Source organism: Plecotus auritus (assembly GCF_963455305.1).
Source record: "Plecotus auritus genome assembly, chromosome: 1".
Taxonomy (NCBI): Eukaryota; Metazoa; Chordata; class Mammalia; order Chiroptera; family Vespertilionidae; genus Plecotus; species Plecotus auritus.
The window spans coordinates 192796182-192822263 of record NC_137770.1 but is presented as its reverse complement, the minus strand read 5'-3'; the positions used below and the strand labels follow the sequence as shown (position 1 = coordinate 192822263).

The 26082-nt window shown below is 43.8% G+C and overlaps 1 protein-coding gene across 1 annotated transcript in view; it reads right to left on the bottom strand.

The window, feature by feature from the left end:
- Nucleotides 1-526: 526 nt before the first annotated feature.
- Nucleotides 527-26082, bottom strand: part of SCD5 (stearoyl-CoA desaturase 5) — a 156025-nt gene continuing 130469 nt past the window's right edge. The window contains exons 4-5 of the mRNA XM_080675269.1: nt 4625-4857; nt 527-2030 (exon numbers count right to left, since the gene is read on the bottom strand). Coding sequence (XP_080531395.1) covers nt 1840-2030; nt 4625-4857 — 424 coding nt within the window. The 3' untranslated portion in view covers nt 527-1839. The remainder of the gene's footprint in view (nt 2031-4624; nt 4858-26082) is intronic.

The window sequence follows — 26082 nt, the reverse complement described above, 5'->3', positions numbered from 1 at the left end:
GAAATAAGCCTTGTAGGACACCGGAGACTAGAAACAAGACAGGCCCACTTTAAACTGAACCTTTCAAAAAAGGTACCAACCTCTCTAGGGCCACCTGGGATGGGCTTTTGTGATGCCTCCTGGGGCTACTTCCTTCTCTTAGATGCTGCTGAGACCTAAGGGCACTTTATGGAGAACTGTAAAGTGACCTAACCTTGGTCCACTTTTTCATCAAAATCATCCCCATTCTTATCTTATTCATACTACTGCTACAGACAAAGACCTGGCACCCAGGTCAGAGGAGTGAGATTCGGGATTTATGCGGACTAACTGGGGAATGTCCTTTAGTGAGAAGATTCTAAATAACTATTCCAAGCGTAACCTGCTGACTTCCCTCTGGTTGTGCCTAAGGCCAATGGGACAGGAGAGGCCCTGTCTTAGGGGCTGTTGTTAGCCCAGAGCCCAAATCAAATGTGAATCATACGGTCATCCCGTAGCATCGGGCACCCTTGAGAGAACATTCTCTGAACAACACTTAAGTATCTGGTCAAGTACACCAACAAGTCCACAATCATTTATTGTAAATCACTCATAGTTTATACATTTTTTAATGGCAAAATAACACTGTTAAACACCTGCCGGATGAAGAACTTCATTATGACAATCTCCTATTGGCACTGCTTCTTTTTCAAAACTTCAAAATTTTAATTTTAAATCCTACATCATCCCTAAAACGATCTGTCTTTGAAGGGCTCCAACTGAAGGGCCAACACTATAAGCCTTTCTTTTGCTCTAACATCTAACACAAAGGGCACACTGTCCCATTAATTCAGCATGCTCTTTACAAGGCAACTCAACACAAAAATTTTTAAATCTGGAAGATACATAATGATCACTTTATATTTTGCTGCAAAACCAATGAAGGCAGCATGCAGGTAAAATATCGGTAGACAATGAGTTCTAGATAACTGTCAGTTAGTAAAATCTGATGGCCTGGTGTGGAAAATTAATATGCTTCTTCAGCAGAAGCAGCCAAAGTACATGCATCAGTGGCTGGGATCAATTGGAATATAAATTAGGTATCTAAACATTGAAATGAGAGCTTCATTTGAGCTTCATTTGGTGTCTGGCACATCTGAGTTATATACTTTTAAGATGACGATAGCAAAGGGAGCAAAATCAAACATCCAACCAGCAGCCACTGATTTATAAGATCGGCTGGGCATACAGCTAGGGCCACACAACTAGCTGGGCCACGAGCAGTCCTCGGGGAGCAGAGACAGTGGAGCATTAACAAGCCGTAAATAGGGCAAACATAATAAGAGAGCCACTTTGTGTAGCCTCCTTTTTTTAAAATGTTCAATTCTCGAAGCTAAACAACAAAAACACACAATAATTACAAAACAGAAACGTTCTTTAGTTACTACTTAAACCCCCTTCTTTGTCTGCCACCTTGCTTCTCTGTTCCTTCAGATAGTGTGTTTAAAAATAATGCTGGGGTAATTGGCAGAAAAGAAAATGCTCTCCTGAATCACACGGAAAGAATATTAAATTCCTTCATCCTGTCAGGGTTAACATTAGGTACTAGCACAAGACAATATATGTTTGACATGTAGCTACAGCGATTAAATCACATGTCCAAGATCTAAGATTAAATCATCGTTACATTGACTTACACATTTTTTTTTCATTTAAAGTTGTATCCTGACTTTGAGACAAATGAAAAATCTCCCAACCACATGGATTCCACTCCCTCCCACACTCCGCCCCCTCCCATGAACCAATGAGCAAGAAAACTATAGAAACAGAAGGCATGAACCAAGGTGTCAACGGCGGTCAGGTTGGACGGCAGCTCCAGGTTCAAGCGCTGCCATCGCCAGTCCTGGCTTTCCGAGCCTCGATCATTGGCTTGGTTGCCCATTTGCGGTCAGTGGCCAGCCCCAGCCAGCACATGATGTCAATGAACCAGGTGGTTGGGTTGAAATTTAAGCCAAATTCACTCGCAGAGTAGTCAAAGGGAAAGGTGTGATGGTAATTGTGGAAGCCTTCACCTGGGAGAGAAATGAGCATTAAAATAAACCACTCACCACCTCTCTGCACAGATATTTTAATCACTCATCTACTGAGGATCAACCATGTGCCTGGCACTGTGTCAAGCTCTTTCGAGAGCAAAAGACTTGGTTCCTGCCTTTAGGAAGCTTTACTTAGTTGGCTAGAACAACTCAATGTAAACAAAATAACAACGAAGTTATCAGCTTAAAGTCACTAGGTAATTTCCTCTATGAATGGAGACATGCTACCATGATTTCAGAGCTGTACTTCTTAAACTAAGTGCGGAGAGGCTGGTAACAGACCAGCATTTTGATGTCTGTTCATAAAAGGAAAACAGCCTCTGAGGACTGGAGTGATTAGAGTGAGACCTTGGGAGAGCCTGGGAGAAATAAATGAGAATTGTTCCAATAGGTAAGTAAATCAAGGGTTGGATCGTTAAATATATGAAATCTGTCTATCTACTAGTCTATCCCTCCCAGTGAATAGCTTTTCCTCCTTTTTGTTAACGTATTTTCAGGAGGAGAGGGGGATTCTTTCAGAACTTCTTTCATTTGGTTTTTTAAAAACAACTTTATTGAGAGTTTCTGTTTCTCTGGAGAACCCTGACTGATACAATCTCTATAGATTTGCTTATTCTGAACATTTCATATAAATGAAATCATACTATGTAATCCCCTGAGACTGGTTTCTTTCACTTAGCATAATGTTTTCAAGGTGTGGCAGGTATCAGCATTTCATTTCTTTTGATATGGATATACCACTCATCGTGTCACTGTATTTATGCAGTTGTATTTATCCATTCATCAGTTTATGGACATTTGGATTATCTCCATTTTTTAGCTATTATGAATAATGTTGCTATTAGCATTCATATGCAAGTTTTTGTGTGCACGTATGTTTCATTCCTCTTAGGTATAAACCGAGGAATAGAGTTGCTGGGTTATATAGTCACTGTTTTTTACTATTTAAAGAACTGCCAGATTCTTCCATTACTACTTAAGTGGCTACAGGTCATCATATAATTCTTCTGTTGGCCACATTTGAAGGATTCTGCTCTACAATGAGTACAGCAGATGGATTGATCTGTGGTCTGCAACTTTCTTCATTTAGGTCTTCTCTACTCTGCCCCTCCATCTTTGTCATTTTTAGTTTTTTTCCTGGTCTAGAGAAGTCCCCCCTCCCCCTATTTCAGAAACAGTCAGAGGTCTGTACAGCTGGGGGTAACAAGAGCCTTCCAAGGACTGAGAGCCCAGTGTGGATCTGGGTAAACTTAAAACCAATACCCAGCTCTTCACGGTGTGTGCCATGGCCACATCCCTTGGGCTTCTTGGACCTCCTTCTCTATGTAAAATGGTAACAGTCTCTCTTGTCCCCACCCATGTCCGCTCTCAGGGTCAACGCTGGACGTGGCTCCCCTCGTTAGAGTACTGCTAGGAGATGACGGGTGACAGGAGGAGAAAGCAATAGGAGGGACAGGAAACTCTTCCTCCTGTTTTCCAAGGCAATCTTCTCTCTGCTTATTTGTCATCCCATCACTCAATCTGGCGTCATTCCACCTTAGATATGCTCTTGTCCACAAAAGATCCCTGGGGTCTTAAGTGGAAAACCCTAGCAAAGTGGCAGTGGAAACTCACTGCTGAGTGATGCGGAGATCACCCCTCCTCAAAGCAGGGACTTCTCCTTCTGGGTTTGAGCTCTGTGCTCAAGGCTCAGCTCACCAAGAAGACCGACTGCTTCTCTAGAGCTAGAGCTACACTTGTTAACCCCTCACCGAGTGCCAGCCATGGTGCTAAGCGCTCTAATGAGAACGAACTCCTGTAATCCTCACACCTCCGAGCGGTGATCATCCCCATTTTAAAGTGAGGATGTAAATGCACAGAAGGGACAAGTCAGTTGCTCAAGACCATATGGTTAGTAATAAAAACAACATCACTAGAGGCGTATTTTGTGCTCAGTGCTGCGGCAAACGCTATGCATTAACTTATCTAACCCTCCAACACCCCAGGAGGAGGTAAGTGCTACTATTGTCCCCGCTTTACAGATGAGAACATGAGGTGTGGAGGAACCGATGACGCGCCCAGACAGTATGTGAGGGAACCGGGGCTCTACCAAACGTCTTGGACTCCCAAAGCCTCACTCTTAGCCGTTCTGTGGTGCCATGAGATTCCCATCTCCTTATTGGAAGCCTGTTTTCTTATGATCAGCCAAATGGACAGCGGAGGCTAGAGTGGTCCAGGCAGCTGGAGAGAGAAGTCAACTGCTACCCTCCTGTAAGTAAATGTCCACGGCAAAACAAATCGCCACTAATTATTGATCACTGCTATGTGCCAGGTACTGTACCAAGCAATTTACATAAAAAAGTACCTTACTTAATCCTTGCGACATCCCTATAAAGAAGGTATTGCTATTCCCATTTCACAGGTAAGATCGTAAATCAGAGATTAGGTCACTTGTCCATGAGCCAGGATTCTAACATCAAGGCCCAAGTTCATTCCATTCCACTGCGCTGCCGCTCTTTACAGATTCCACAAAACCCGGAGAAGCCAAGAAAATCAGCTGCCTTTCTCCCCATTGGCTCTCACACCCTACTCACCAATGGCGCCCAGTGTGACCAGCGGGTTCTGCCGCGGGCTGATGTGCTTGTCGTAGGGCCGGTTTCCATACATGTGGGCAGCACTGTTGACCAGCCAGGTGACGTTGAGTGAGATGGCATAGCGAAGGATGGAGGCCAGGAAGTAGGAATTCCACAGACTCTCTCCCCAGGTGTACCAGGGCACCAGTGTGGGGACCACAAAGCACATGAGCACCACGGAGATCTTATAGTACCTGGAAGGCACGGCATTATGCTGTCAGTAGGCACCTGCCAATGGCGGTGGGAAAGGCTGAGCAAGCTGTCGGACAAATCGGGAATTGTGCTGGTCAGCAACTTCCACTCTTTCTGTATAAGGAACACCCTGTTGTGTGTCACTCTGTGCAGGGACCACAAACCCATACACCTACAAGGTCTACACAGGTAACACGGATTTGAGAATTAGGACAGGTAGGATGCTATAGGGAGTGGTAGGGCCTGTAGCATATTTCAAGGGAATTTCAATATAAAATGATAAACATTGTGCTGGCAAAACCCATTTGTCTTAGGGCTACCTTTGTCCTATAAGCCACCAGTTTGACAGCTCCTAGCTATGTCTTTCATCAATAATTAGGTTTTCTAGAATAATTTCAAGAAGTATTCAGTATATCTGGAATAATTCTCAAACACATGATTCTGTGCTAACTTACCTTGGTAAAAACGAAAACAACCATCTCCCCAGAATGTTCTCTGTCCATTAAACTTCACATTCCAAATCAGCATAAAAAATAAACACTAAATAGGAACAGGCATGGGCACATAAAAAGCAATCATTAAAAAGAAACCATCAATAGTTTGATTTCTGAACCTGTGTATCCAGCAAGCATTTACTGAGCACCTACCATATTCCAGGCCCAAGTGCTGGTGAAATAAAGACAAATTCAACACAATCCCCAGTGCAGGCTTCCATCAAGTGGAACCACTGTGCATCATGCTCTGGCCACACAGGACCAGCTCTATGTGGGGACAGGAGAGGGGCTGTGACAGGAAAGTGTCCAGAGCCACCTGTTCGTAGTGATTTCCTCCCTGGCCTCCCACTGGCTAATCAAACTTCCAAGCCTCTGTTAAGATGCATATGTATCAACTGGGAGGTGTGAGGGCATGAGATTTGGCAGGTGGGAGGCTTTGATTTGCGTCAAAATCTGATTCTGGATGTTGAACAGGCCTCTTGATTCTTTCACGCTCCTCTTGTGCAGTTAGATGGTTCCCATAACATAGGACACAAGGCAGGGCTTGTGTAGGGGGAGAGATTATGGGTACTGAGCTCATACGTAGGAGTGGGCAACTGGGAAGAATGAGACAGGGAAGGAGGGCAAGCCAAGCCTGAGGTGCCCGCTGCTCTGGGCAATGAAGTCGGACCTTGAGGGGGCAAAAAAGAAGGGACCACAGGGATATTAGCTCCATCACACTTCCACGTTTGCTTGGGTCAGAATGGCTGAATGTGTTCCACAGGCCCCTCAGGCGGAGGTGGCAGGAAGTAAGAAATAAGCAGTACAGGGAAGCAGCCAGGAGCTGCAAGATTGCGGGAACACACATGGAGAACCGCTGTCAATAGTCGATTCACGCATTCCCCAAGCAGGCTCTTTTTTTCTTTCTCTTCTAGCACTCTCTTTCCAAGTATCTTAAGCAGTTGCATGTGCCATCACCTGCATTAGGGAATGAATGACGGTTATGTGATGCGCTTGCTATAACCAGGCAGGAGAGTGTAAGGAGACCCCAAGATCTGCTCTCCTGCAAGAAGGACTAGCAAACAGTGGATCACTGCAGCCTCATCGGGGTGCTGGCTCGCAGTGGTCCCCAGGGTCCCCAGAAGGGACAGCTGCGCTCCACAGAGGATACGTCTCACCCCTATTGAATTTTCATGAAAGGCTAACCTTTATTAGCTGTTAATAAGTTAGAAGCTCTTCCCCCAAGACCAGAAAGAAAAGGAGAGCTTTTTGTAAGGTTCCTGGTTTGAGGTTTTCTTCCCTCCTCAGAGTCTGTGCATTGAAAGAGTAGCTGTTGGCTAAAATTTATCACAGTAGATGCATGTGGAGAATAAATAAGAACAAAATATGCAGATTCTCATTCATATAATTTTTTCCATTCCACTATTAAAAATAAAATTTTAAGCCACTCCGAAAGAAAAGCAGGAGGGGGAGTAGAGGAGAAGGAGGAGGAGGAGAAGGAGGAGGAGGAGGAGAGCTGAGCAAGGTGCTATTGGATTGTAACTGTGCCAGCAGGTGGCTTCAGCAAGGACTGGAGTGAAAAGGTGGGCTGGGAGAGCCCAAGGTAGGGGTACAAGAGATGCCTAACCCAGTTACTTTCTAATCATAGTATCTCATGGAGTACTTATGAGGATCAAATATTAGTATAACATACACTATGCTTACTGTGTATCATGACTATTCTGAGACCTTACGAGTACTGACTCATTTCATTCTAACAAAATCCTTCGGAGGAATGGGCCATTACTATGCCATTTTACAGATGGGAAGTGGAGCAATAGAAAGGTTATCTGGCCAAGGTCACAAGACTAATAAGTAGTAGCGCCAGGATTCAAATTCAGACAGAATCACTTTGGAGATCATCGTGCTATTCTGCTTTGGAAATGAAATCATATATGCAAGCGTGTTTTGTAGATTGCTAGCTTCACATAAGTATCGGCTCCCATAATAACTTTTTACTGGACAACGTATTAACCCATCAGCACCTGTTTTCTAGTCATTGGGCTAGAAAGAGGTTTTCTGGGAGGTCAGATGAGTGGCTGTGGTTGGAGAGGCAAAGACAACTAACAAGGAAGGGCTGGGGGCCTTGGAGTGGGCTCCCCAGAGTCACAGGCAGAGGCTTTTGGGGAGTGCTCTCCAGAGACACCTGTGGGGAAGGGTAGAAGGTATGATTGGGAGACGCTCACCCACAATGAGTTTCACCAGATCCAGTGGGGGCTCTGGGGCTAGATGACCCTTGAGAGTTGTTTCAAACTGAAAGGTGTCCTGCATCCTGCAGCCATCCGTCTCAGGGCGCCCCTGGTAGGGGCAAGGCCCATTCCCAGAACTCCATGTGGGCAAGGGCCATTCCCAGAACTCCATGTGGGCAAGGGCCATTCCCAGAACTCCATGTGGGCAAGGGCCATTCCCAGAACTCCATGTGGGCAAGGGCCATTCCCAGGAAGGACAGCAGCTGGGGGGTGAGGGCATCAGCTAAGGAGGGGATCTGGGTGAAGCGTGCAGGCACCTGTCAGGGGGCTGGGACTGGTGGTGAGCATGTGCACAGGCAGGTGCTCTGAAAGGAACATGGAAGACATGCCCAGAGCCCAAGACTGCTGCTGCTGCAGCTCCTTGTTTGCACCTCTGAAGAGGAGAGCAAGCAGCTGGACGTTGCCAACAGAAGGCATTTTGCAGCTTGAGTGGCTGTCACTTCCTCTACGTTCTGGGTTACCACCCAGGACCTTTGAAAAGAGCCTCTCCTAGCCACTGTCTCAGCCCCTCATTTTGTTCTTGAAAAGAAGGGAAAAGAAAACGTATTGAGGACTGGCTCTGTGCTGGGCACCAGCCTAAGTGTGTCAGGGGCCCCCTTGGCTTCGGGAGGTGCCAGGCCCTCGCTCTGCCTGGCCCTGTGAAATCCCCCTCCACTCATGCCCTGGCCCTGCCTCCTCCCTCTGAACTGTTTAGGAAAGCCACCTGCTGCCTGGGCTCTGCTTCCAGAAACTCCACTCCCACAGAGGGCTGGTCCCATTGCAGGGACAGCGCCAGCAGTGTGGCTTCCCAAGCCAGAGGAGAAAAAGGCCTGGGTTTCACCTCCTGGCACAGCCACTGTCCACCAAATTTCCTCTTCCTCAAAAAAAGACACTCTTTAAAAATCACTGCCCTCGTTCTAACAAAGCTTTAGAGGATCTAATTATAGGGTTGTTCTCTGATTGCTCTTCCTGTATTCTGCTAGGATTCCTCTTTATGTGTTCACTGTAATGGATGGAACAGGAAGGAATGTTTAGGCGAGTCTGGGTGGGATTGCCAGTGACAGCTGTAAAAATTCTCCCCAATTATTTCAACACATGCAGCATATCTTCCTTCCTGCTGCCTGCCGTTCCCCTCGAGCAGCTGCTCTGCACGTAATACAGTCACTGGCCTTCCTGCCTCAAAACAAGCGCTGAGATGGCTTCCCACCTTCCTTGCTTAAAAAACTCAGATCTGAACGCCCTTGTCAAGGGTCCACAGGGCAATGCCACAAAGCCTCCAGCACCGAATCCTTCTTCATTTTAAAGATTTTTCTTCAACTGGTGGGAGGGAGGGAGGCTGGAGAGGGGGCAGTGATATTGCTCTGTTCTTTTGCTAAATGGTACTTTTATGTCATAAAGAATCATAGAATATAGGGTGGGGCAAAAGTAGGTTTACAGTTAAGGAAAAAATAATACAATCTATACTAATAAAAGGGTAATATGCTAATTAGATCAGATAGACCGGACATCTTCTGGACATCCTTCTGGACAAAGCCACAGTGGTGGGGGTCGAGGCAGAGGTGGTTAGGGGCAATCAGGCCAGCAGGGGAGAGCGGTTAGGGGCAATCAGGCAGGCAGGTAGGTGAGTGGTTAGGAGCCAGCGGTCCTGGATTGGAGAGGGTGCAGGCCAGGCTGAGGGGACAAACCCCCCCAAGTACGAATTTCATGCACCAGGCCTCTAGTAATTAATAAGTAATAATACAAGAATTAACTCTGTGTTTCATATATTCGCAATGGTAAGCCTACTTTTGCCCCACCCTGTATTTAACTACCCAAATTCGCCACTTCCAAGCTGTGTGATGTTGAGTAAATTATGTAATCTCACTGAGCCTCAGATTTCTCTACTGTAAAATGCAGTACTAGTAAATGTATTGAGTGCCTACTATGTGCCAGGTACTGTCCTAGCACTGGGTATATAAAATAAATAAAACAGACAAAAATCCCTGCCTTTAAGGAGTGAGGGTATTCTGGTAGGGAAGTTGTTTTTATACATATTTTCTGGTATGGAAAACAGCTAATAAAATGAACAATATATGCAGCATGTTAGTGGTAAATACTAAGATAAAAATAAAGCAGAGAATATGAAGTAAGGGTAGGGTATCTAGGAAAGGCCTACTGACACCATAGCTTTTGAGGAGAGACTTGAAGGAAAGAGAAGTTAACCCTATGGATAAATGGGGTAGAGCAGTGGTCGGCAAACTGTGGCTCGCGAGCCACATGCGGCTCACGAGCTGCAGTTTGCCGCTCTGTTGACTAATGAGTTTGCCGACCACTGGAGTAGAGGATTCTAGGCAAAGGGCACCACAAGTAAAAAGACCCTGGATCAGGAGTCCCCTGCGTCTATGACACTTCCCCAGCCTGACTGACCTGCCTTTTCCAAATATCAGTAAACATCACCTACTCTTGGAGCATTTCCTTGGTCTCCTTGGGCCAGGCAAGGTGCCCAGCACACTGTTCCTACAGCTTGTTATACTTCTCAACTCTCAGTATTCATACTTGCTGGCTTGGGGCCATCTCACCTGCTTCATCATGGATCTCAACCCTGACCGCACATTAGAATCAATTGGGCAAACATTTAAAAATGACTGAGGACGGGAACTCACTGTAGACCAATGGAATCCAACTGAATCAGGATGTCTTGTCTGAGCACTGACATTTTTAACGCTTCTCCATTGCAAATTCCCTATAACCCACCTGCATCCTTTCTTTTTTGCTGGAATGCACTGATTTTCTTCAGATATCCATCTGTCCTCCTTGTAACATGCCCTTCAGGGAAATGGACACTACACAGAGTCCTGACTGATTTGAGACAATCATGGTGATCTCATTCACTTTACCAATAATTAATTTAGGAATTGGTCATAGTGGCCAAAAAGATATGAGAGAAAGGATGGCTATAATTTTTAAAAATGGAAATAAACTTGGTGAAGATGTATAGAAATTGGAACCCCTGTGCATGGCTGGTGGGAATGTAAAATGGTGCAGCTGCTGCAGAAAACAGTGTGGCACTTTCTCAAAGGGTTAAACACCAAATTACCACATGATCCAGCAATCCCACCTCTGGGTATTCAAAAGAATGGAAAGCAGAGACTTGAACAGATATTTGTACACCACACCAATGTTCACAGAAACATCCTATCTAATAAAAGAGTATTATGCAAATTGACCATCACTCCAACACACAAGATGGCTGCCCCCATGTGGATACAAGATGGCCATCACAAGATGGCCAGCAGGGGAGGGCAATTGGGAGGGATCAGGCCAGCAGGGGAGGGCAGTTGGGGGTGATCAAGCCTGCAGGGGAGAGAAGTTAGGGGTGACCAGGCCGGCAGAGGAGGGAAGTTAGGGGCTACCGGGCCTGCAGGGAGGGCAGTTGGAGGAACACAGGCCTGCAGGGGAGAGCAGTTGGGGGGGACCAGGCCTGCAGGGGATGGCAGTTAGGGGTGAGCAGGCCTGCAGGGGAGGGCAGATAGGGGCAATCAGGCTGGCAGGGGAGCAGTTAGACATCAATCAGGCTGGCAGGGGAGTGATTAGGGGGTGATCAGGCTGGCAGGCAGAAGCGGTTAGGGGCAATCAGGAAGGCAGGCAGGCGAGCAGTTGGGAGCCAGCAGTCCTGGATTGTGAGAGGGATGTCCGACTGCCCGTTTAGGCCTGATTCCACTGGGATCGGGCCTAAACGGGCAGTCGGACATCCCTCAAGGGGTCCCAGATGGGAGACGGTGCAGGCTGGGCTGAGGGACACCCCCCCCCCGCCCCCCGTGCACAAATTTCATGCACCGGGCCTCTAGTCTCTCTATATAAAAGCCTAAGCGACCACACGACCATATGACTGGTAGCTATGATACTCAATGACCACGAGGGGGCAGATGCTCAATGCAGGAGCTGCCAAGCTGCGGTGACTTGGAAGCTGCAGTTCTCGGGTGATGCACCCAGAACCAGAGAGGAGGGAGCCCGATTCTGGGGTGCATCACCCAAGAACCGCCCTCTCACAATCCTCTCCCCAGAATGGAATGGAATATTATTCATCCAATGGAATATTATTCAGCCATAAAAAAGGATGACGTTTTGATATATGCCACAACATAGGTCGACCTAGGAAACATGCTTAGTGAAATAAACCAGACACAGAAGGACAAATATTGTTAGGATTCCACTTCCATGAGGTACCTATAATAAGCCAATTAATAGAGACAGAAAGTAGAATCAAGGTTATTAGGAGCTAGAGGGAAAGGGAAAGGGAAGTTATTGTTTAATGGATACAGAGGTTTTGTTGGGAATGAGGACAAAGTTTTGGGTATAGATAGTGGTGATGGTTATAAAACATTGTGAATGTACTTAATGCCACAGAGTGGTATATTTGTGAATGGTTAAAATTATAAATATTATGTTGTATATATTCCACCATAATAAAAAGAGAAAGATGAGGGAATAGTTTCCTTGACACTAGAAAGAGCATGATGGCGTCTCCTTTTTCATAGTGACACCCAGACCTGCCACAGCCCTCTGGTAACTGCGACGAGAAAAAAGCCAAGATACAAAGCCGACCCCTTAGGTTCACAGAGCAGAAAGATGGAAAGGTCCTTGAATATGCCGTGGAGGCGCTGAACTAACCAATTCTAAATTGGCTTTGTCCCTGATGACTTACTCTGAGACAAGCCAGTTGAGGCAAGGTCTTCTGTGGACACGTTGAAAGTGTCCTAGTATAATGTAGTGGGCGCTATGATGTGCCCTGTGCAGACCGCTCAGTATTGGAGGAGTTGCCTTCCAGGCACAGGCAGTGCTGCCTCTTCTAGACATCACACCCTCTCCTAACTGACCAATAAGGGGAGTAGTCCATTGCCTAGACCTAGTCCTATTGTCCCAACTCTCCAATGACTCTGAACAGTCATCAGTATCCACTGTAGGATTGGATGGGGCCTCCAATGAGACTGATCACAGTCCAGCTTCTTCCCTTGCCCAATCCTATTTCTGTTCTTCTTCCAGGTCAAGTTTCTACATTGTAATATCCATCTCAGAGCCAGCTTCTGGGGTAACCTGACCTAGGACATGGATGTACTGCTTGGCCAGATGAGTCCAGGAAAGCCAGACTCTCCAGCGTCTAGCACACAATAGGCACTCCTAAATAGTTGCGGAAGATTAAATGAATAACACTTCGGTTTTAAAAAAAAGATTAAGGATTCTCAGCTTCTCAGGAAAATAAAAACACTGCAGTGACTTCAGTAGAGCAAAGAATATAAAGAAAAAAATGCCAAGATTTAAATAAAACACAAACCATGCAGTAAGTGCACAGCCTACTTACTTTTTGGCTCTTTCTTAGATGCTGTCTCTTGGGTTGATGCCAATGCCGGATTGTGATGCGAAGCCAACAACTTTCCTAAAGACCTTCTTGCTCATCAGGAAGCCCTGTGAGGCTTCCCACCTCTAGTTTCAAAGAATGATTTCTGAACACGATCTAGGTCATTCTCAGATGCCAAATACAGTTAAAATGTTGGCAATATTGAAGATTAGTGGCCACTCTAACGGGTTTAGTCTTGGTTTGGAATGTGAGTGGCTTCCTCTCTGTCTCTCTGGAAACATGCACACTCTGGGTACGAAGAAGACTCCTCAAATCATTCAGGGACACACAAAAAGGCATAAGGACTAGAGAAAAGAGGGTATGAATCCCAGAACGACCAAGGAGGAGTAGCTCTCCTGCACAGATATGAACCCGGAGGGCCACACTGAGCCAAAAACACAAAAGCCAAAGCACTCAGGCTCACTCTATAGGTAACTTGAAAGCAGCTTTCCGTAGCTTCAGGGTGACAGCTTGTACGAACAGGTTTGCAACCAGGGGAAATGTGTCCACACCCACCACCTCATCACACCAACATTACACCACCACACCAAAGTGTTCTTCAGCATTTAGCTTAAGACCGAGTCCATTTTCATCCATTCAAATGCCATCACAGACCACACTGCCCCAATCCAAGTAGCTTTGGCCATAGGACACAATTATAGATATGGCTTAAACCTTTCAACTTCAATGATTTGAGCAATATCCTCATTTCTATAAATTGGGTCATGACCAAGAGAACTGAAAGATTAAAAATAGCCTGGAGACCAAATATTTGTTCTATGGAAAAGAAAGGACTTGGGATTTCATATATATTTTTTAAAAGGGCTGAGTGTGATATGCATCCTAAAACTCTAGTTTCTTCTTTAGATGAAAAAGAAATTGCTGTTCTCTGTCTGTAAGCATTTCCTGTTGCTTGACTAACCCTAAGCACAGCAGTCCAGAGCCCGTAGTGTGTGAGTGTTGAGAGTGAAATCTATCAGAGCATGAAGGAAGGGGAAATGACCTGCTGATTTCCAAGGCGGGGGGCAGCCTGAGGAAATGTGAAGAGAAGCAAACACCACAATGGGAGAGAGAAATTACAGCCACACAAATGTATCGCAATAATGAGCGATGAGCTGTCACCGGCATCTTGATTAAACATGTTTGGTTTTGTGATATCATTTAAAGTCTAGCCAGAAATTAATTTTCCCTACAGTTCATTCCCTCCCCCCCCGCCACCCATCTTGGAGGGGACCAGGCAAAATCATCTGGATGCTTACTATAAACAGTTATTTAGAGGACAGATGATAACATCCGGGCAACTTGTAAATGCAGGGAACATTCTTTCCCCATTCCTCTGTCCCCCCTGGTACTGCCCAAGGTGGTGGAGTATGTGATTTATTTGGATGCAGATATGAAGATAGCCCATTGGGGTGGGGAGTAATTCTTTTGAGTTTTCAGAAACTCGTCCAAACTCTTTGAATGGTTTAAGTTGAAAACAGGCTTTGCTGCTGTGCTCTTGGTTAACCTCTCCGGTGTGGTGTCTTTAAGTGAAAATGTTCATGATTGCTGTGTTTGAAGTATTCTCTGAAACTCTTAATTACTCCAGATTTGTCTTGGACCCTCGATTAGTCTTGACATGACTTCCTCTGTGCTACTTTGTAATAAGCATTCCCATAGAAGAAAATCTTTTAATTGGACCATCTAGAGATGCAGAATCCTCAGCTTCTGGATGTTTCTCCTCCCCCATAGAGGAAGCAGACAGCAAACCGATACTCCACGAAAGCATCTCCTTCGGAAGCTTGCATTGCAGTGGGAAAAAGACGTATTTTAATTTTCTCTCCAACTTCAACTTTATTTGCTTTCAAGGTCTGCATGTGCAGGTTAGTGGCATCCATCCACTTGCATTTAATTTGTCTTTGTACAAACATCTTGCATTGATTCACTAAGCAGCAATTCAAAGATAAACACAGTCATTTCAGAATTTCAACACAAAGAGCATTATTTCTACCTCATTAACAACAAAGTGCTTATAGAAAATACCTAGGCATGCTGATGACTAAGCCCGGATAAGAAAGGTTAAAAAGCCTTTTTACTCTTTCAAAGCTTTGATTCCATTAGAGAAAGTGGATGGCAAGTTCTTTGAGGGCAGGTTTTGTCTTGATCCAACTTACAGTTCCTTGAACACAAACTGCTGGTGCACAGTAAGCAGCTGAACTGTTGGCATGCACAGAGGAAATGGGGGTGAGGATCCATCTGTTTTTGGCAAAAACCTTTAGGTCAGTTAACCCTCGTAACTGTTTGATGCTTAGAGCCTCTCAACAGAAATTAAAGTTGATTAGACTGATGTCATCCTAGGTCTCCCACTAGGATTGTCTATCTTTGTCTCTGTCTCTGTCCTTCCTCCATCTGACACCCCTCCCCGCTCTGAAACCCCTCTCTCCCTGATTCAGTTATTAACTGCTCTGAAGAATAACAATCAAAATCATTTATAAAATAATTTTGAAAACAAAGTTGCTGCATTTCCAATTTCTTTCACTCTTAAAACTGCTTTCCACTGTCATCCTTGCTATCCGAAATAAACTAAATATTGCAGGAGAAAACGTTTTTTAAAAACTGAGACCCATGAAATTGTATGCAAACTCTTTTGTGTATTCCCATTTTTCTGGAGTTCAAAGTCCATAGCTTTCATTAAATTCTCAAAGAGCTATTCAATTCCCAAAGGAATGAAAGACCAATACATTTGAAAGGTAACTAACTTTTTCTTTGATGTTGTTGTTTAACTTTGATTTCCTCTGTTTAGGATCTGGCCTAAGATTTAAGTAAAAAAAAAAAAAATGAATTCAATTTAAAGAGTGGGTCATTTTAAAACTAAGATCGTCCACCCTGCTCTTTTGGCAGTAACATTTTTAAAGGAATTACAGTGAGACTAGATAGGCATGTGTGTGGACATGTGTGCCTGACTCACACACATCCCTGGTCATTCTCGCTTAATATACGTGGATTTTGTGCTGAAAGGACATTCACCAACTGACAGAGTACAAACCTCCACCCCATGCAAGAGAGCAGGTTTAATTCCCAAACTCTTATCAATGAGAGGCAGCCAGTCTCTGTGTAGGAAAGGAGCCAATGGGGTCATTTAAAGCACCGTCTTGATCAATATCAACTGCTCTGGCTGAATTGATTAGGTAGGGGGAACGTTTTTCTTGTTGAGGGCAAAAATGAACAGGTTGACATAACAGGGTTTCTTGTGTACAACACATGCTTTCAAGTGCAGGGGTTCAAGCTGCACCACCCTCCAAAGCTCCCCAGGCCTCCAAAACTCATCGCAAAATTGATTTCCCCCGGAGAGGCTACCTGGTAAATCTCCTCTCGACTGTGGTTACTGCATTATTCAACATTCCTTCAGCACGAGTGTGCTGCAGACAAGCATTTTAGATAGCTGAGCTTTACTGCTAGCGAGGGCATACATGTTTGATGACTCCAACGTAAAAAAAAATTGTATATGGAAATGATTGCTCATGTTTCTGTCTTCTTAATTAGAGTTCATGGAACAAAACTTGATGGGGATGGGTTCGTAGCCTGGGTTTCTCAGAAGGCAGGGCTTAGGGAAAAAGCTTATATGCTACCATTTTATAAAGGCAGCTCCATCCGGGGAAACAGAATATGGGAGGCAGGGAAGGTGTGAGGGCCAACAGGAGAGTGTCTTACTGAGCTGGCCACTGCTTGACACTCAACCTAGCACCATCTTCCAGGAGGCACATGAACAATTACGCTTCAGAACATTCCCTCAAGGAGGAGGATGGGAGATGCAGCTACCGGCTCTCCCCTTCATTGCCACCCCCCAAACTCTGGGTTGTGCACATGGGTGCTGAGAGGTGTCACAGGCTCCAATGTTAATAGAGATGCCCCAAGGCTGGAGGCACACACATTGCAGGTCACCGGTTTGATTCCCGGCCAGGGCACATGCCCTGATTACGGACTCGATCCCCAGTCGGGGGGTGGCGTGCAGGAGACAACCAATCAATGATGTTTCTCTCATCGATGTCTCTATGTCTCTATCTCCCTTCCTCTCTCTCTAAAAATCAATAAAAAACTTTTAAAAAGAATAAACCTACCCAAAGCCAGTTGGAGTGCACAGAGAGATCGCAGAACAAGTGGCCGAAGTCCCAGGACAAAGGAGGCCCAGGCAGTCTGCAGTGGTGCCCGATGGGTGTCTGAAACAATGAGCGTGAGTTTGGACATATCAGTGGGCATTTTTGTATTTTGCCCACAGTGTCTATCGAGGTGGGAAGAGCCCTTGGTCCTGACTAAATTCTAATATTTACTTTTTAAAATTTGAGGTAAAATTGATCTATAGCAGTGGTTCTCAACCTTTTTAATGCCGCGACCCTTTAATACAGTTCCTCATGTTGTGGTGACCCCCACAACATGAGGAACTGTATGCCCACTGATATGTCCAAACTCATGCTCACTGTTTCAGACACCCATCGGGCACCACTGCAGACTGTCTGGGCCTCCTTTGTCCTGGGACCCACAGGTTGAGAACCACTGCTGCAGAGCCTAAGACCATCGGAAAACACAGATATTTACATTACGATTCATTAACAGTACCAAATTACAGTTATGAAGTAGCAACGAAAATCATTTTATGGTTGGGGGTCACCACAACATGAGGAACTGTATTAAAGGGTCGCGGCATTAGAAAGGTTGAGAACCACTGGTCTATAGCACTATGTAAGTTCCAGGTGCACATTGTTATAATTCGACACCGGTGTACACTGCAAAATAATTCCCCTCACATTTACGTATTAAACCTTACTGACTCCTCCCTTTTTTTCAGGTGTGCTGATAAGCTGTCACTTCTATTTGTCAGTGTTCCCACCTGCAGCAGCTTCTCTGTCTCCTTCTACCTCATTTCTCTTAATCTAGGAGGGGACTGAAAAGCAGATAGCTTGTTTAATTTGTGTGCAAACAAAGAACACACAGGCTCTAGGGGAGAGCTGAGGGGGGTATCCTGTGTCCACATTAAAAATGCAAAATTAGTAGGATTATGATATTTATTCCCAAATCTCTTTCTGCACAGGTAGAGGGTGGAGCATGCACTTTGGAGTTTGGAGGATTCCGTGAATGTGACTCTGACACTACTATGATGATTCTCTTTGTTTACAGGTTCTTGGAGTCACTTCAGTGAAGAGAAATTACTGGGGAATAGCTGAGTTTCAGATAGGTGAGGTAATATTTAATTTTCACTACACTGTATGCATTTGAACCTAATGATATTTTTATACTGCCAGAAATTTACTCGAAGATACTTCAGCATAAACCGTGTGATGTAGGTGTGTGTTGTGTGTGTGTGTGTGTGTGTGTGTGTATGTGTGTGTTTCATTCTTCACCCCAGGGGCAGTTCATTAACATCTGAAGTACCCTCATCAGGAATCCACACTTCAGGCTCGCTTAGTTAGCATTTAACAAATTCTAATAGTTCATAAACCAGAGGTCTCTTACAGGCTTTGATTATTTTTAACTCTAATAAGCACTAAGAGTTTGCACTTAGGGTAAGGGGAGTGAATTTTCACTGGTAAAATAAGTGGTTGAAATGTGTGGGTTGGCTAGAAATCCTATACAGGTACCTCTCTGCAGCATGTATGGCTCAGCGTGTAAGGCTTTGTTCCATCCTGGGCCCACCCCAGGTCAGAATTCTGCTGCCAGATTCTGCCGAGAGCTGCTGCTCCTGCAGTGTGTCTTCCATGCAAGGGGCTGGGTGGGGCGTCCACAGGGACAGGAGACAGGGCTTCATCAAGTGTGTGGGTGGGTTTCATAACTGTTTTTGTCCACAATTGCAAATTGTGGTAGAACTGTGGTCCGATGCAGGATTCTATTTTATGGAAGACCCCATCGCCTTCCTCCTCCTCTCACACTGGGTTTGGCCAAGATCAGGTCACAGCAGACACAAACAAATGGGTCTCTTGTTGCACCATGTCTGTTTTTGCAATCCTCTCACCATACTTTTGCGGGTCAGAGGCCCCACGAGGACTGAAGAAGATTGCTGTTGATGTGATGAGACTGCAGGAATGGGCAGTGGGCTCATGGGACTTCCCCAACTTACCCCAGGAGGTGAGACTCTAGGCTGCTGAAACGAACTTTGAGGGAGTGGAACTCCACCAGCGCCGATGGTGTCTGTGTGCAACCTACTTAGGCAACTGAGGGTTAGAGCTCCATCCACAAATGATCACCCCTAACGCTGGTTCTCATCTATAGGTTGTCTAGTGTTCTCTATAAACTCTCTACAGCAAACACACTCCTCCTCAGTTCTAAAAGCAGTTTGCAAGGTGCTAAGTTTCATTAGTCTCAATCAACAGAAAGATGAGTAGGACACAGTCATAGCCCTCAAGAGCTTATGGTCTAATGAGAAAGACACGCGAGTGAATCATCTTAATATAACATGATAAGCATGAAAATGAGATGTCCATGACTCTATAGACCTGCTGAGGAGAGGCACTTAGCTTCCCCAGGGCAATGGACTTTATACTCTTTGGTCGCAGGATACTTTTACATTTTTAAATATTTTAAAATATTATTGAGAACTCCAAAGAGTTTTTGTTTATAAGGATTATTGCCAGGGTGTTATCCAGCATCTAGAAGGGCTCGGGAATCTGGAGAAGGGCTGCATGTAAACTGATAAAGAGACTAGACATGAAATATAAATTTGGAAGGCATTTTGGGGAGCCAGAGGAGACTTAGCTATAGTAACCAAGTTCTCTGAATCTCCGGACCCAGGGCTCTTTATTAACACAAATTACCCTAAAGCAAAGCAGATATACATATCAAAGGTTAAGGTTTGGAATACAGTAGGCATTGTCAGGCTGGGGGAACTGCCCTGGTTGCTCAGCTGTTTGGCCAGCATCAGGTAATAACATGTAGATTGAAATGCCCTCAGCTGTCTGGCAACAGGCAATAATATATGCATCTTTTTCAGGTTTGGGGAAATGCTTTCCGCTATTCCAGCAGGCAATATGATTCAGCCCTGCTGAATATAGAAGCCCTTCAACCTTTTGAAGACTTCTTGCATTTATTATGACATGCTGGAATTAGCTTCCAGCAGATTATATCCATTAATATTTACTGTAAAGGAAATTAAAACTGAGAAATGTTTTATTAACTCATTAAATATTAAATGTTAATGCATGTTAATAATATATTACATATGAGGTATATGACATAGAAATGTATTTGTTAATTATAAAATAAATATTAAATTGATTGATTCATTAAAGTAACTGAAGCTATTGCATGTTAACATAAATAACATCCTTGTATGAAAATAACTAAATTTTCCAAAACAAAACAAAAGCTTTGTGTGAAGAATGGCATCATTTTACATAATTGCAAATCTCTGTCTGGCTTAATGGAGGCAGCTGGATTGGCACATCTGCTTCTGCAGCCAGTCTGTTGCAATCTCTCTTGTTTTGGTTGAAGACTATGAAGAAAATCTGCCTCACACAGACATGCAGATGGAAAAGGGAGGGCCTCACAGACCCCCTAAAAGGAAAAGCTTACGTGCTCATTATACTACGTATAAGGCCTCCATGCCCGCAGATTCCCAGAGGGAACAGTCCTTGAACTGCTGACTTCAGCTTTCTGGAGGTACTGAAGAATGAGTAAGAGGTGTGTAGGTGAAAAACACGACAAGAACATTGCCAGTGGGTGCTTCCCCAGCAATCACTGTGCATGTGAATCACTTGGTGTGGGGTGGGGCTTGAGTCCTGCATTTCTGAGACCAGACGAGATTGGGCGCGTTCATGGTGGTGTGGCCAGACTGAGTCCTGCATTTCTAATTAGTCCCAGGTGATACTGTTGCTGCTGGTCTCGGAACCACACTCTGAGCAGCAAGGATCTAGGCCAGAGAACTGATGTGAGGGGAGCAGCACGACTAGAGAGTGAAGTCCAGACGAAAGTACCAGGAGAAGGTGAGCATGCCAGGTCATAGAGAGAAGTCATGGAAAGGTTTAAACAGGAGACAACTCTGGCTCACAGACAAGTATCATTTCTTACTCTGAATAGCAGCAATACATATAGAACATATAAGCAAGGTGAGTAGGCAGTAGGATGAAATGGAGCAAGAACAAAGATAATATTCTCTATGAATATGGTTACAGCATAGCTTAGTAGAAAGGGCAGGTGCTATGGATTAGGACAGAGTTTGCTTAAATTCCAGCTCTGCCATTTATAAAATGTTACTGAGTCAACTTCTCAGAGCTCAGATTCCATCACAGGTGAAGATAGGAGAGGTATCAATTATATGCACAGAGAACAAATGTGGTGCATAGTAGGTACTTAATACACTCAAATCATATGAAGAAAGTATTATAGGCACAATAAAAATAATTAACTGGAAGCTATTATTGTTACTGTAGGGTTGGATGTAGGTTTGAAACAAGGTAACTGAGCTTATTAGAATTTCGTATTTTCAAGGTAAAAAACATTCTGAATGAAAACCTAAGGGGAATCACTAAAAGTAAAAGTTTTGCCTATTTATATGCTAGGCAATACAACCTCATAGCTGTCCAGAGTAATAGAGGTGGGACCTGTCAGATGCTGACAACAATTAGAAGAGAAGGACCTCACACCGCAAATTAACCATCCTTTCTTCCAAGACAACTTGGACCCAAAATTTCAATACTCAGTTGGAATGGCTTAAGCCTTAGTTCCCTACCCACTTCTCTTTTCCTGTAGTAAATGCAGATAATAATGAGCAAAGACACAACGAGCACACAAGAAATTATGTTTGCATGTTAAATTGAGCCATCGCCATTTTAAAATCCTCTGCCTGAGTACCTGCATTAGATCTTTCCTAATTCCTGTTCTTCTTTCTCTCTGGGAACACTTGGCCTTCCAGAAATCCCCTCCCTACCGCCTTGGATTCTGAGACTTGTAACAACTCGTTCTTGCCTGAAGTATTGGTTATTACAGTCACAACTGATTGCTGCTCTCTCATTCCACTAGAATAAATATCGGCTCTCCGATTGTTTATCAATGAAAGTTTGCCTTATCCTCAAAATCCAGTTTCTTAGTTGGACAGAATTGGAAAGCCTGTTTATCTTGAAAAAAAAAATATATATATATATGGTTTCTCTAAATCTCTTGATAGTTAGGACATTTGAGTAATTGTTTTTCTCTACTTTAAAATGAAAGACAAGATAAGAGTAGGTTTGTAAGAGAAAGCCAGTATCCGGAGAGATAGCACACTTCAGTTGAGTCAATGAGCATGTTGTGACAAATCGCATTATCTCAGCCTAAGATTCTGTGTGTCTGTGTGACAGATTTGCTTTTATATGAAGATGGGCAGTGTGGGAAGTAAGTGACTTGGACAGGAAAACAATTCAAAGCTGATTTCTGACAAGGATTTCCTCAACCAGTAGGCTAACAGTCATTTTGTTGTTCTCTCTTTCACTAGGAATTCATCCCTTTTAATCTTTGTCATTTCAGTATTTTAGACAAAGGATTTGACTCTTAGGACACTCTTTGCAATAAGGTCCTTTCCTCAGGAAGAGAGCATTAGTCTATGCTCCCATTCATTCATTCACCTTTAAAATTTTTCTAAATTCATAGAAGCATTTCTTTAAGAAACACAAGGAAAAAAGAAGGTAAATTTTTAATTTTGAAAGCTCATTAAGTCAGCTATCTCCATGGTGGTTCTGGGTTGGAAGCCCTCTGCTTCCTGCCAGCATGCCTTTGGGCAACAACCTTGATGACATCCTCTCCAGGGGTGGCTCACAACGGCATCTGTGAAAGTCTGGGCAACCTGACAGATCCTGCTGTTCACCTGGGACATCTAGGCAGGTGAGACAAGGGTCTGGGCATCCACTCCCTGTCCCTCTAACTGGGATAAAAATACAACAATTTAATGTAACATAACAACAACAAAATCATAGAATGTCTAGGAATAAATCAAATAAGAAACATGCAAAATCTATATTCAGACAACTACAAACATATAAAATAAGTCGTAACAAAGGGATTGACTCTGTTCCTGGAGAATGACAGTATCAGGAGAAGGCTTCCCCCTGCTCCCCTCCGCCCCTGCCACCTACAAAGAACCATCACTTCCATGCCAACTTCAAGGATCTGGTTCTAGCCTTCTCTCCTTTATTGGAAGCTACCCAGTTCTTAATATAATCATCTACCACAGTGTTATTTTTATAAATGGACTTGGAGGTCTCTGGCTATTTTATTATTATGTCTTTTCTTCCCAATTACATTATAAAAATTAATAAAAGCAAGAACTATCTCTTTTCATCCTTTTATATCTTCCACACCCCTTAGTGCAGAAATGCCTCTACTTATAAATCTTTCATTTAAGGAAGTTTGTAGGTATGAACAAAGCCAGGGTGGGCGTGGGCATTGTCCCTGCCCACCAGCAGCAGATGGTATCAGCAGCCATAAGCAATCAGCCTGCCACACATGGCTCCTTAGTCAGGGGATGTTAACTGGGTGTGTGCTCAGTTCTAAGATATTTTATGAATATGGTAACATCATCAATTTGAAAAGTGTAGGTAGTGAGTACCTTTAAAATGCTGCACTGTTTTCCCTATTTATATGCGAGGCAATGTAACCTCATAGTTGTCCATAGTAATGGAGGTGGGACATGTCAGATGCTGATGACATGTCCCACCTCACTTCTAACCTTCAAAAAAGGACATGATTATGATGGCAATGAAAGTAGAAATAATTTTTCCAACCTGAAAGTGAACGCCAGAGAACGCCAAATGTTGCAGGGAGTTCACAGCACAGCAGGAAGAATTCTGAAGGCCAAAGATCAAATAATGATCAAAAAGGAATGAACAGCAAATTGGTGAAATGAAAAAGACAACCTTTTGAGGTTATGGCTAAATGTTAGCAGCAATGAAGAATGTCCTTTGGCTTAACCTTTGTTAATTCTGGTGAAGGCCAGGAGTCTGTGACTGAACTTAAACTTAGCAGGATGAAGAACTATTGGTGAGTCTGCTTGTAAGGCAAAGATGGCTCATAGGTTCAAAGTTGCTGGATTCAGGGCCCGTTCAAATCAGCAAAATATCAAATGTCTACGGAAGTAGCAAATGAAGGTACTGTAGACGTAAGAAGTCCAAATGATGTTCAATAGAATGCAACTCGGGTTTTAAAGCTTTGAAGGACCCACTTATATTTTTATTTATGGGAATGCATCTGGATACTGGTGGCTGCACTCGGTTACGTTGGAGTTATGATGAAAGAAATGAACATATAAACAGGCTTTTAGAACCTAAGGTCTTCAGAGCTGTGTGTGTGGTTGATTACACAAATGTTTATTGCCCAACTTCCCTCTGATGGACACTTTCACATCAATTAACTAATTTTTTCACCTAATAATTTTGTAAGGTACCTATCACCACTATCACCACTTTATGGGTGAGGAAATGGAATATCCAAGAATAACAAAAGCAGGATCTTTCAATTCTAAGACTGTATTTTACCTCTCCATAACTGCCTCCTTGTACTGACTGACTGACTGAATAAATAACCCAGTGTCAACATGGATTATAATTCTGCCTATGGTTCACACAGTTAAAAAAGTGGCTTGGTTTCTGAATGCATGCCTGTTACCTTAGATAATATCATCAATTTATATAATATACACTGAGTGGCCAGATTATTATGATCTCCGAATGCATAATAATCTGTCCACTCAGTGTGTGTGTGTGTGTGTGTGTGTGTGTGTGTGTGTGTGTGTGTGGTATATATATATATTAGAGGCCCGGTGCATGAATTCGTGCATGGGTGGGGTCTGGCCATCCTGGCCAGGGGGAGGGGACATGGGCAGTTGGCTGGCCTGCTTGCTGGTCAAACTCCTGGTCAAGGGGACAATTTGCATATTAGCCTTTTATTATATAGGATATACACTGAGTGGCCAGATTATTATGTGTTCAGAGATCATAATAATCTGGCCACTCAGTGTATATAATGCCTCTATGTTGTGCTATATATCAAGTTCCACTATTGTGTCTCTCTTCTAACCTTCAAAATACCCGCAGAGACATAGAAGGGGTATGGGGCATCAAGAAGCACTTTGCAGAGTGGTTCCAGAGAGTACATAACAAAGCCAAACACTGCACTCCAGTAAGGGTTACTTTTCAATATGCATCTTTAATACAATTCACAAAGCATCCTGCAGTGCAGACTCATGGTTGCGGGTCCTTCCTTGTCTCTGGACATTCTATCCAATGAAGAATAGAGAAAATGGCTGAGAATTCTACCCAGGTTAGTCCAGCAAGGGTTTAATTTCCCCAGCACTCCTGTGTAAATTGTGCCAATACAAAACCTCATATCTCTTACCTTAATCCTTCTATGACACATTCAATAGGACATAACATGGTGAGGTGGGGAATTCGAATAAATTTGAATAAATTATGTCAAGTAAAAGTTCCCTGCTAGCACTGATATAACAGCCTGCCCATGACTAATTTAAATATTCATTTTGGATAATGAAACAGCTATCAACAAATTCATTACCGAAGACAATATTTTCACTTCAGCTGTCAATTGACAAGGGGTCTCCGTCATACTCTGCCATCAGCAGTCTGCATCAGTAAGCAAGAATCTGTACTTGAATTTCACAAATATGTATGAATCACAGTCTTTCCATTTTAGAAAGGGACTCAGCCTCATTCAAAATTTTCATACAAAAGCTGCCACAAGGACATTAGCCTCACAAACCATTTCACGAAAAGAACTACATGTTGGGTAGTAAGTAATTAGTCTACTTCTTTAAATATATACACTTGTGGCTTCAGATGCCTCTGGTTTGAACAACTCCTGTATTACTCTTTCTAGCTCAGTAGTTGGATAAAGCTAGAGAATAGCTAGAGTAGTAGCTGGAGAAGCAAAGCAGCACTAAAATGACCATCATTACCTATGAAGTAATGTATCCCAGCTCAGAGCACTGGGGAGAGAAAGAACAACAAATAGGTAACATGCCCCATGTCTTAATCTGCCTGTTTATACATCAGATTCGTGACTGTTCTACCTTCCTGTTGTTCTATGAGTGACAGGAGGATTCCAGGTAGGGAAGTGGGCTTTGTCATCTCACTTTGTCAGATCTTTCTCTTCAACATAAAA